Genomic DNA, 12,539 nt, shown 5'->3' with positions numbered 1-12,539 from the left:
AAAGAAGATTGAAGGTAAAAGCAATCAAAGAGTGGTTGATGAGGACTAACCTGAAGAACTCGCACGTCTGGTTTCCAAACTGAACGCTAACGTTGCTGCCGGCGCCGAGGTTCTCCCCCATGATGGTCACCTTGGTGCCCCCGGACTCCGGGCCTCTGCTGGGTGACACGCCCGTGATGGTGGGTGTCTGAATAACCACAAAATACACATTAGCACATGTGTCAAAATGGCAGATTGATGGCTGTTGTTTCGTCAAGGTGTTTTACCACGAAGGAGTAGAGTTGATTGGATCGAGCTCTGAGCTCCGGTCTGCACTCCCCAACGCAAAGCTGGACCGGACCGGGTCGACTTTCTGCGGGGGCCGCGTCCATCTCACAAACAATCCTACGCAAAACAAATAAATACGTCCCAGGTTTGGTGAAATTCAAGAATTTTTTTTACAAAACATTTTCTCTCAACATCAAAGCATGTGGAGCAAAATTAAGGAGCGGTGTCTCCGCTTTGCCACCAAGCTACACTCGCGCCATACAATATTAACTCATAATATTCACAATTTAACACAAATCGTGTATCAGGGGTCACCAAACTTTTTGAAACCAAGAGCTACTTCTTGGGTACTGATTAATGCGAAGGGCTACCAGTTTGATACGCACTTAGATAAATTGCCAGAAATAGCCAATTTGCTCAATTTACCTTTAACTCTATGTTATTATTAATAATGAATGATATTTACACTTAATTGAACGGTTTAAAAGAGGAGAAAACACAAAAAAATGACAATTAAATTTTGTGACATAGTTTATCTTCAATTTCGACTCTTTAAAATTCAAAATTCAACCGAAAAAAGAAGAGAAAAACTAGCCATTTCGAATCTTTTGGAGAAAATTAAAAAAAGAATTTATGGAACATCATTAGTAATTATTCCTCATTAAGATTAATTTTAGAATTTTGATGACATTTTTAAATAGGTTAAAATCCAATCTGCACTTTGTTAGAATATATAACAAATTGGACCAAGCTATATTTCTAACAAAGACAAATCATTATTTCTTCTAGATTTTCCAGAAGAATTTTTTTAAAAGAAATTCAAAAGACTTTGAAATAAGATTTAAATTTGATTCTACAGATTTTCTAGATTTGCCAGAATTTTTTTTTTGAATTTTAATCATAAGTTTGAAGAAATATTTCACAAATATTCTTCGTCGAAAAAACAGAAGCTAAAATGAAGAATTCAATTGAAATGTATTTATTATTCTTTACAATAAAAAAACAATTTTTTACTTGAACATTGATTTAAATTTTCAGGAAAGAAGAGGAAGGAATTTAAAAGGTAAAAAGGTATATGTGTTTAAAAATCCTAAAATAATTTTTAAGGTTGTATTTTTTCTCTAAAATTGTCTTTCTGAAAGTTATAAGAAGCAAAGTAAAAAAATTAATGAATATATTTAAACAAATAAAGACCAAGTCTTTAAAATATTTCCTTGGATTTTCAAATTCTATTTGAGTTTTGTCTCTCTTAGAATTAAAAATGTCGGGCAAAGCGAGACCAGTTTGCTAGTAAATAAATACAATTTAAAAAATAGAGGCAGCTCACTGGTAAGTGCTGCTATTTGAGCTATTTTTAGAACAGGCCAGCGAGCGACTCATCTGGTCCTTACGGGCGACCTGGTGCCCGCGGGCACCGCGTTGGTGACCCCTGCCGTGTACCGATCTTGCCAATCATACGTACTGTGTTAATGTCTTAGAACGTCCTGTTTCGTAGCGAATCATCAAACTTTGGGCCTAATTTACTACAGGTTTGCGTGTACTAAAACGCGTGCAAACCTGATTGCACACGCAAACCTGATCTGCTGAACGTGTGCAAAGTGGACTGCTTCTTTTAACTGAGCAGAATAAGGCGTGCAATCCATTTTCCGTCTCTGTCCATATTAATGTGCAAAATATATGCTGATCATCAAAAGGCTCACAATGCTGGGAGGAGAAGATGTAAAGTATTTAATTATTTAGCACGCGCTAGGCTTGTACGGTATACCAGTACTAGTATAGTATCGCGGTAATAATTAATCAAAATCAGTACTATACTCTGTTTGAAAAGTACTGGTTCGCCATATTTTTTTTTTGTCGTGACATTGCTGGTTTTACGAGCGGAGGAGCATGTTCGGCAGCGCGCACACACTGAGTACTTACAAGCAGACACAGTGTGTAGACAGAAAAGGGAGAATGGACGCATTTTGGTGTAAAAAGTAAGGATAAAGGTGAAGTTATAACACTGAAACACCCTCAGGAAGAGGTGCTTTAAGACATGGCTAGCTAGTTGGCGGCTAACGTCCATCCGCAGTGCTTTAGCTACTTCTAAATCACTACTCCTTGTCTCCATGGCGACAAATAAAGTATGTTTCTTACATGCATCATTATCACCGCCGTCACAATGTAAACAAATGCCATGGGTGGATCTACACCTGACATCCACTGTAATGATACCAAGTACAAGAGCGTATCTAGTCGATACTACTATGATTACATCGATCATTTTTATCGTCACAAAATCTTTTTTCTTTATTTTTTCAGATTCATATTATGTTTTTTAAAGTCAGTAAATACGTCCCTGGACACATGAGGACTTTGAATATGACCAATGTATGATCCTGTAACTACTTGGTATCGGATCGATACCTAAACGTGTGGTATCATCCAAAACTAATGTCAAGTATCAAAGAAGAGAAGAATAAGTGATTATTACATTTTAACAGAAGTGTAGATAGAACATGTTGAAACAGAAAATAAGCAGATATTAACAGTAAATTAACAAGTAGATTAATACTCAATTTTTACAGTTTTTCCTTTATAATGTAGACAAAATAATAGGTAGATAAATGACACAATATGTAGGAGTCTTTTTATAGGAGTCTTTGTTTGTTTACTTACTACTAAAAGACAAGTTGTCTAGTATGTTCACTATTTTATTAAGGACTAAATGACAATAATAAACATATGTTTCATGTACACTAACATTTGTTGTTACAATAAAGACAATAATGATTTTTTTCGTGGTCCCCTTTATTTAGAAAAATATCGAAAAACATTTTTAAACCGGTACCAAAATATTGGTATGGAGACAACCCTCGCAAGCGCAAAGTGATTTATCAACACTCATTACCGTTTTGCGAGCACTAATTTGCGTTTTATTCAGCATGTGTCCGAAAGACATGCTAACCGACACGGCTGTAGGATCAAAAATCATCCGTTTTACGTGTGTCGACATTTTCAAACGGTCGGAAACAAAAAAATATTAGACACATCGTCCATTCAGCAACATAATTTTATAATTTTATAGCTGCTATTCAGCAACATAATTTTCTAATTTTATAGCTGCTAGAGAATTTAACGGGCTAAAACAAATTCAATTGATGCGTTTTGGTGTCTTTTAGTATACTTTACTGACGTTCTTTTCTTTCCACAATACGTGTTCGTAAAATATTTCTTTAATGAAAAAAAACTTCTTTAAGTATGCATTTTTTTGCAACTTGAGGAGTAAGTGCAGCATCTCTCCAATGAGCTGTAAAAAAAATTAAAAAAAATAATAAACTGGTTTTGTTGTAGATGAACTGCAGGACTAGGGATGATGTTTGATAAGAAACTATCGAGTTCGAGCCTATTATCGAATACTCTTATCGAACCGATTCCTTATCGATTCTCGTATATGGGAAAAAAACACAATATTTGGTTTAACAAAAGCTCACTTTTATTTTATAAGAAAAAAAAAAAAAAAAAAATATTGACTGTTTTTACCCAAAGTATATTAAGTGGGATTTTTCAGAAAAACAAATATATACAGTAACACAAAAACAACCTGTCTCTGTGATCACTATAGGTGTATAAATAATAATATAGTGTTAAATAAAATCAGTCCCTTGGGCACAAAACTGAAAATAATACAGCTCTCCAAAAAGTGCACTTCTGCTGCTATTGGAACATACTAACTACACACACAGGCAGACAGCTAACAAACAATCCAAGACGTCTAATAAAGTTCCAAAGCAGATTCATCCATTTAGGCTCTTTATTGTTGTTGATCTTACTTTGTCTTTTCCTATCTTTACTTTTGTCTTGCACTGGACTGTTATTTTTTATTTTTTTAAACTGAAATACACACAATGACAAATGCATAAGCTATGTGATTCAATTAACATACTGAAATGTAATACACAATATGTAAATATTAGCTTCACACAAATATACAGTACTATCATCAAACAAATACTTCTGAGTGTTGAAACTATTTCGCTGGTGGAAATACACGACTGGCAGCCATTTTAAGTCCTCAAAACATCCATCAAAACAGTGCACAAAAATCGTTTTTCAATAAACATCTTAGTTTTATATATAACCACTTTCCACCTTAATATTGAGTTACATAAACAAGTTAAACAGTTTACTTACAGACTTATCTTTTCCAAGGCTTGTAAGAGCTAACACAACTTGTCTACTTCTCAATTGTCTCATGAACTTAACTGACTGGCCAGACTAATGACGCGTAGTCTTTTCATATCGCCACAAGGTGTCAGTAAGAGTCTACAATCAAATGGGCATAACATTGCCCATTTGGGATTCGTTCCCAGGGATTCGAATAAATAACCAACTCTTTTTCTTTACTATAGTGGCCTCGATAACGGGAACCGGTTCTCAAAAAGGGATTCGAGTCCGAGGACTTGGTTCTTTTCTTATCGAACAACCGGGAGAATCGGTTTCGAGCATCGTCCCTATGCAGGACTGCTTTTAAGATGCCCATAAAAAGTGGTACATGTCTGCTGCATGTTTGAAAACACACCACAGGTAGGAAGTCCAGTACACGTCTCTGTATAAACCCTCACTTCAATAGGGCACCACTTTTTAATAGCACACACAGTCTTGGTAAATCACACGTCCACTAATAGTACACGTTATTTTATAGATTGCACATGCAAGGTATTTGGATCTTGGTAAATCAGGCCCTTTGTTCGGGTAGGACCCCTGGTTATGGCCACAAATCCCCCCAAATGGCATTCGTCATTCACAGCATATGTTCTTGTGTCATTTTCTTCTGACGCTAGTATTCCATGAGCCTCCAGAGGGCGCTGAGTAAGCGCACTGACTTACTGTTCAGCGATGATGTAGCCATCCTGCACGGGCGCACACCTCACCCCCGCCACCTCCACGTTGCCCACCACGTCCGAGAAGGAAAGACCAAGGTTGGTGCCGTGGATGGTCACTCTTGTACCGCCGTCTGGGGGTCCAGCCACTGGAGTCACCTGTACGGGTGCAAGGAAGACCAGATGAGGGTCAAGGTCCGCATATTGACCTGGATGTAGACTGAAGAGACTCAAAAGTCAAGTTTGTTTTGTAATCTTCTATGCTGGCGTCCTTTCAGCCCTACAAACCTTGCTGGTCCCCGCCTTTTGTCTGTGTCATAAGTCTTTCTTTGTAGTATTGGGGCCGTAACAGAGGCAGGACACCGTCTGTGTGAAAGGGAATGGCGTCAACTCTGGCGCCATGGACTTCCCAGCAGGCACCGGGCATTGATACAGCGTTGATTACACGTACGTGTCCTTTAAAAGTGACTTTGAAACAACGTTGCAAAATAGTTGCGTTTGTAAAGTGAGACAAGGTTTATGTCTCAACGTTGTATCAACGTTGTTGTTTGGGAAATGACCAAATTTCAATGGTCAAATCAACGTCACAACCGGACATTGAGTAAACGTAGTCAAAAAGCATGTTGTTTCAACGTTGTATTTGTGTGGTAGAATATTGGTTGGGAAATTACCAAAATTCAATGGTCAAATCAACGTCACAACCTGACATTGATTAAATGTCGTCAAAAAGCATGTTGTTTCAATGTTGCATTTGTGTTGTAGGATATTGGTTGGGAAATGACCACATTTCAACGGACAAATTAACGCCCGAACCCAAAGTTAATTAAATGTCATCAAAAAGCATGTTGTCTTAACGTTGTATTTGTGTTGTAGAATATTGGTTGGGAAATGACCACATTTCAACGAACAACTTAACGTCAGAACCCGACATTGAATAAACGTCGTCAAAAAGCATGTTGTTTCAACGTTGTATTTGTGTGGTAGAATATTGGTTGGGAATTGACCAAATTTCAACGAACAAATTAACGCCCGAACCCAAAGTTAATTAAATGTCGTCAAAAAGCATGTTGTTTAACGTTGTGTTTGTGTTGTAGAATATTGGTTGGGAAATGACCACATTTCAATGGTCACATCAACGTCACAACCTGACATTGAATAAACGTAGTCAGAAAGCATGTTGTTTCAATGTTGTATTTGTGTTGTAGAATATTGGTTGGGAAATGACCAAATTTCAATGTCAAATCAACGTTTGAACCTGACATTGAATAAACGTTGTCAAAAAGCATGTTGTTTCAACGTTGTGTTTGTGTTGTAGAATATTGGTTGGGAAATGACCACATTTCAAAGGTCAAATCAACATCAGAACCCAACGTTTATTAAACGTTGTCAAAAAGCATGTTGTTTCAACGTTGTATTTGTGTTGTAGAATATTGGTTGGGAAATTACCAAATTTCAATCGTCAAATCAACGTCACAACCTGACATTGATTAAACGTTGACAAAAAGCATGTTGTTTCAATGTTGTATTTGTGTTGTAGAATATTGGTTGGGAAATGACTAAATGTCAACGAACAAATCAGCGTCAGAACCTGACATTGAATAAACGTTGTCAAAAAGCATGTTGTTTCAACGTTGTATTTGTGTTGTAGAACATTGAAATGACCAAAATTCAATGGTCAAATCAACGTCAGAACCCGACATTGAATAAACGTTGTCAAAAAGCATGTTGTTTCAACGTTGTATTTGTGTTGTAGAACATTGAAATGACCAAAATTCAATGGTCAAATCAACGTCACAACCTGACATTGAATAAACGCTGACAAAAAGCATGTTGTTTCAACGTTGTATTTGTGTTGTAGAATATTGGTTGGGAAATGACCAAATTTCAACGAACAAATTAACGCCCTAACCCAAAGTTAATTAAATGTCGTCAAAAAGCATGTTGTTTTAACGTTGTGTTTGTGTTGTAGAATATTGGTTGGGAAATGACCAAAATTCAATGGTCAAATCAACGTCACAACCTGACATTGAATAAACGTAGTCAGAAAGCATGTTGTTTCAATGTTGTATTTGTGTTGTAGAATATTGGTTGGGAAATGACCAAATTTCAATGGTCAAATCAACGTCACAACCTGATATTGAATAAACGTTGTCAAAAAGCATGTTGTTTCAACGTTGTATTTGTGTTGTAAAATATTGGTTGGGAAATGACCAAAATTCAATGGTCAAAACAACATCAGAACCCGACATTGAATAAACGTCGTCAAAAAGCATGTTGTTTCAACGTTGTATTTGTGTTGTAGAATATTGGTTGGGAAATGACCAAATTTCAACGGACAAATTAACGTCAGAACCCGACGTTAATTAAACGTTGTCAAAAAACATGTTGTTTCAACGTTGTATTTGTGTTGTAGAATATTGAAATGACCAAATTTCAATGGTCAAATCAACGTCAGAACCCAACGTTTATTAAACGTTGACAAAAAGCATGTTGTTTCAACGTTGTATTTGTGTTGTAGAATATTGGTTGGGAAATGACCAAAATTCAATGGTCAAATCAACGTCAGAAACCAACATTAATTAAACGTTGTCAAAAAGCATGTTGTTTCAACGTTGTATTTGTGTTGTAGAATATTGGTTGGGAAATGACCAAATTTCAATGGTCAAATCAACGACACAATCTGACATTGAATAAACGTTGACAAAAAGCATGTTGTTTCAACGTTGTATTTGTGTTGTAGAATATTGGTTGGGAAATGACCAAATTTCAATGGTCAAATCAACGACACAACCTGACATTGAATAAACGTTGACAAAAAGCATGTTGTTTCAACGTTGTATTTGTGTTGTAGGATATTGGTTGGGAAATGACAAAAATTAAATGGTCAAATCAACATCACAACCCGACATTGAATAAACGTCAAAAAGTATGTTGTTTCATCGTTGTATTTGTGTTGTAGAAAATTGGTTGGGAAATAACCAAACTACAATTTTAAATCAACGTTAGAACCCGACATTGAATAAACGTTGTCAAAAAGCATGTTGTTTCAACGTTGTATTTGTGTTGTAGAATATTGAAATGACCAAAATTCAATGGTCAAATCAACGTCAGAACCCGACATTGAGTAAACGTGGTCAAAAAGCATGTTGTTTCAAGGTTAGGTTTGTGTTGCTCATTGCCAGAACCTAATTCAACAAGTTGTCAACGTTGGTTCAATGTGGTGTACCTGCTGGGTTATGTGATTGCGGGAGTTACCTGAAATCACACTTTTTCCCTAGATTGTGTGCATGAAGTAGAGTCAAACAACAAGTTATTTTAGGAACTGTGTGTGTGAAAGTGTGAGGTCTTGTCTTGTCTGGTCAGAGAGAAGAACACAATGGTGGTGCGAGCTGAAGGGAAGAAAACTAACATTCTCCTCCCTCCCCGTGTGCATACCCACTGGGGGGGTTGCGGCTTCCTAGTGGGACACCCGCATTGTAATCTGCATTCTGTGGACATTAATTGCTGTGGATGTAAAAGTAAGTGTGTCACGGCACCGCCTAAAGGGGCCTGGATACACATAAATCTTTCAGCACTGCTTGGGCATGCAGGGTATGGAGGCTCTCTGCCATAATAGCTAAATATATCCATGTCAAGAAATGGCAGCATCTATTTGGGTAGACTTACAGATGTTACATAAGCAATAGGGGCTGCAAGGATAACGAAGACTGCTTGGTTGGTTTTAATGTTGATAATATGCAAGCTGATTGATGAGGTACTAGCCCAGGGGTCGGCAACCCAAAATGTTGAAAGAGCCAAATTGGACCAAAAATACAAAAACAAATTTGTCTGGAGCCGCAAAAATTTAAAAGCCATATTACATACAGATAGTGTGTCATGAGATATACATTGAATTAAGATGACTTAAAGGAAACTAAATGACCTCAAATATAGCTACAAACGAGGCATAATGATGCAATATGTACATATAGCTAGCCTAAATAGCATGTTAGCATCGATTAGCTTGCAGTCATGCAGTGACCAAATATGTCTGATTAGCACTCCACACAAGTCAATAACAATAACAAAACTCACCTTTGTGCATTCACGCACAACGTTAAAAGTTTGGTGGACAAAATGAGACAGAAAAATAAAGTGGCATAAAACACGTCCTACAAAGTTATACATGTAAACAAACTACGGTGAGTTCAAGGACCGCTAAAATTAGTAGGACAAAACGGCGCTCGCCAAATACTCGAATCAGTGAAGCATGTTTAATATAAACAGTGTGCTTTTTAACAATTAGGGAGGTTTGTGTCATGTTTGTCCTCCTACAGAAACCAGATTAACACAAAAAATATTTTTTTTTTCCCCTCATCTTTTTCCATTTTTCATACATTTTTGAAAAAGCTCCACAGAGCCACTAGGGCGGCGCTAAAGAGCTGCATGCGGTTCTAGAGCCGCGGGTTGCCGACCCCTGTACTAGACTAATGAATCACATTCAGTACTATACCGCCTCGAAAAAGTATTATTTTTAATAGGGCGTGGTGACATTGCTGGTTTTAGGAGCAGAGGAGCATGTTGGGCAGCGCACACACACAGAGTACTTACAAGCAGACACAGTGTGTAGACAGAAAAAGGAGAATGGACGCATTTTGGCCTAAAAAGTAAAGATAAAGGTGAAGTTATAACACTGAAACACCCTCAGGAAGAGGTGCTTTAACACATATCTAGCTAGCTAGCGGCTAACGTCCATCCACAGTGTTTTAGCTACTTCTAAATCACTAATCCTGGCCTCCATGGCGACAAATAGTTTGTTTCTTACAAATAGTATTATCACTGAAGGAGGAGGAATAGCTAAACATGCTTCACTACACACCGTAGGAGGATACAATAGCTCACCGCCCTCACAATGTAAACAAATGCCATGGGTGGATCTACACCTGACATCCACTGTAATGATACCAGGTACAAGAGCGTATCTAGTCGATACTACTATGATTACATCGATATTTTTTGGCATCACAAAATCTTTTTGAGCATACTTAGATATAGTTTGTTAAAGTTAAAGTTAAAGTAGCAATGATTGTCACACACACACTAGGTGTGGTGAAATTTGTCCTCTGCATCTGACCCATCACCCTTGATCACCCCCTGGGAGGTGAGGGGAGCAGTGAGCAGGAGCGGTGGCCACGCCCAAGAATAATTTTTGGTGACTTCACCCCCAATTCCAACCCTTGATGCTGAGTGTCAAGCAGGAAGGTAACGGGTCCCATTTTTATAGTCTTTGGTATGACTCATGACCTGCTGATCTCAGGGCGGACACTCTAACCACAAGGCCACTGAGCAGGTTGGTCGAGGTCAGGGTCTCTGCGAGTACTTAGACATAGTTTGGTCGAGGTTAGGGTCTTTGAGAGTACTTTGATGTAGTTTGGTCGAGGTCAGGGTCTTTGAGAGTACTTTGATGTAGTTTGGTCGAGGTCAGGGTCTTGGAGAGTACTTTGATGTAGTTTGGTCGAGGTCAGGGTCTTTGAGAGTACTTTGATGTAGTTTGGTGGAGGTCAGGGTCTTTGAGAGTACTTAGATGTAGTTTAGTGGAGGTCAGGGTCTTTGAGAGTACTTTGATGTAGTTTGGTCGAGGTCAGGGTCTTTGAGAGTACTTTGATGTAGTTTGGTCGAGGTCAGGGTCTTTCAGAGTACTTAGATGTAGTTTGGTCGAGGTCAGGGTCTTGGGGAGTACTTTGATGTAGTTTGGTCGAGGTCAGGGTCTTGGAGAGTACTTAGATGTAGTTTGGTTGAGGTCAGGGTCTTGGAGAGTACTTTGACGTAGTTTGGTCGAGGTCAGGGTCTTTGAGAGTACTTAGATGTAGTTTGGTGGAGGTCAGGGTCTTTGAGAGTACTTTGATGTACTTGGGTCGAAGTCAAGGTCTTTGAGAGTACTTAGATGTAGTTTGGTCGAGGTCAGGGTCTTGGAGAGTACTTTGATGTAGTTTGGTCGAGGTCAGGGTCTTTGAGAGTACTTTGATGTAGTTGGGTCGAAGTCAATGTCTTTGAGAGTACTTAGATGTAGTTTGGTCGAGGTCAGGGTCTTTGAGAGTACTTTGATGTAGTTTGGTCGAAGTCAAGGTCTTTGAGAGTACTTAGATGTAGTTTGGTCGAGGTCAGGGTCTTTGAGAGTATTTGATGTAGTTTGGTCGAGGTCAGGGTCTTTGTAGTTTTGTCGAGGTCAGGGTCTTTGAGAGTATTTGATGTAGTTTGGTCGAGGTCAGGGTCTTTGTAGTTTTGTCGAGGTCAGGGTCTTTGAGAGTACTTAGATGTAGTTTGGTCGAGGTCAGGGTCTTTGAGAGTACTTTGATGTAGTTTTGTCGAGGTCAGGGTCTTTGAGATTACTTAGATGTAGTTTTGTCGAGGTCAGGGTCTTTGAGAGTACTTAGATGTAGTTTGGTCGATGTCAGGGTCTTTGAGAGTACTTAGATGTAGTTTGGTCGAAGTCAGGGTCTTTGAGAGTATTTGATGTAGTTTGGTCGAGGTCAGGGTCTTTGTAGTTTTGTCGAGGTCAGGGTCTTTGAGAGTACTTTGATGTAGTTTTGTCGAGGTCAGGGTCTTTGAGATTACTTAGATGTAGTTTTGTCGAGGTCAGGGTCTTTGAGAGTACTTTGATGTACTTGGGTCGAAGTCAGGGTCTTTGAGAGTACTTTGATGTAGTTTGGTCGAGGTCAGGGTCTTTGAGAGTACTTTGATGTAGTTTGGTCGAGGTCAGGGTCTTGGAGAGTACTTAGATGTAGTTTTGTTGAGGTCAGGGTCTTTGAGAGTACTTTGATGTAGTTTGGTCGAGGTCAGGGTCTTTGAAAGTACTTAGATGTAGTTTGGTCGAGGTCAGGGTCTTTGAGAGTACTTAGATGTAGTTTGGTTGAGGGTAATCTAAATGTTCTTTGATATATTTTGGTCAACTAACTCCAATCCTTCCACCAAACTGACACGTCTTTTATCCGCCGGACTTCCTGGCTTGTCTTTTTTTGGGAATCCTGCCTGGACAGACGTTCCCCAGCGGAGTCCAGTTCTCTCTGTAATCTCTGCGCCTGCCAGCGTCAAAGGCGGCTAATTCCCAGCCAGCAGCCAATGGGCTGCCACGTGGCACTGCCAGGCTGTGTGCTATCTCCCGGCGAGGCTTAGGGGATCAGACGCCCGGCCACTTAGACACTATTTTTGCTCAATTCTTGTTTTTTAGTCGGAACTAAACACTCGACCTGAATTGTTGTCTAACTCGGGAAGGAAAGAACTTCCAACAAGACTGAGAGGATAATCTGTCGGTTTGAGCGAGTGAGCAAAATGGCTGCCAAGGCGCCTCGGGGGCGTCCGTTAGCGTGGTTGGATGAAGCCATGGCGGGGGAAGTTACATCCATGCGGCGGGGGAAGTTACATGCATGAGGC

General features: G+C 39.0%; 1 protein-coding gene across 2 annotated transcripts in view; it reads right to left on the bottom strand.

The window, feature by feature from the left end:
* plxna2 (plexin A2) overlaps positions 1 to 12,539 on the bottom strand; it is a 470,104-nt gene that overhangs the window by 108,054 nt on the left and 349,511 nt on the right. Inside the window, exons 13-15 of one of the 2 annotated variants that reach the window (XM_062052547.1) lie at positions 5,137 to 5,288; positions 267 to 384; positions 51 to 187 (exon numbers count right to left, since the gene is read on the bottom strand). In XM_062052547.1, the coding sequence (XP_061908531.1) occupies positions 51 to 187; positions 267 to 384; positions 5,137 to 5,288 (407 nt within the window). Of the gene's footprint in view, positions 1 to 50; positions 188 to 266; positions 385 to 5,136; positions 5,289 to 12,539 lie in introns of those variants that run through there. The other variant, XR_009826713.1, reaches the window with a different exon arrangement.

This window comes from Entelurus aequoreus, linkage group LG07 (assembly GCF_033978785.1).
Source record: "Entelurus aequoreus isolate RoL-2023_Sb linkage group LG07, RoL_Eaeq_v1.1, whole genome shotgun sequence".
NCBI lineage: Eukaryota > Metazoa > Chordata > Actinopteri > Syngnathiformes > Syngnathidae > Entelurus > Entelurus aequoreus.
Note: the sequence above shows the minus strand (reverse complement) of the source record. Positions and strands in the feature narration are given on the sequence as shown.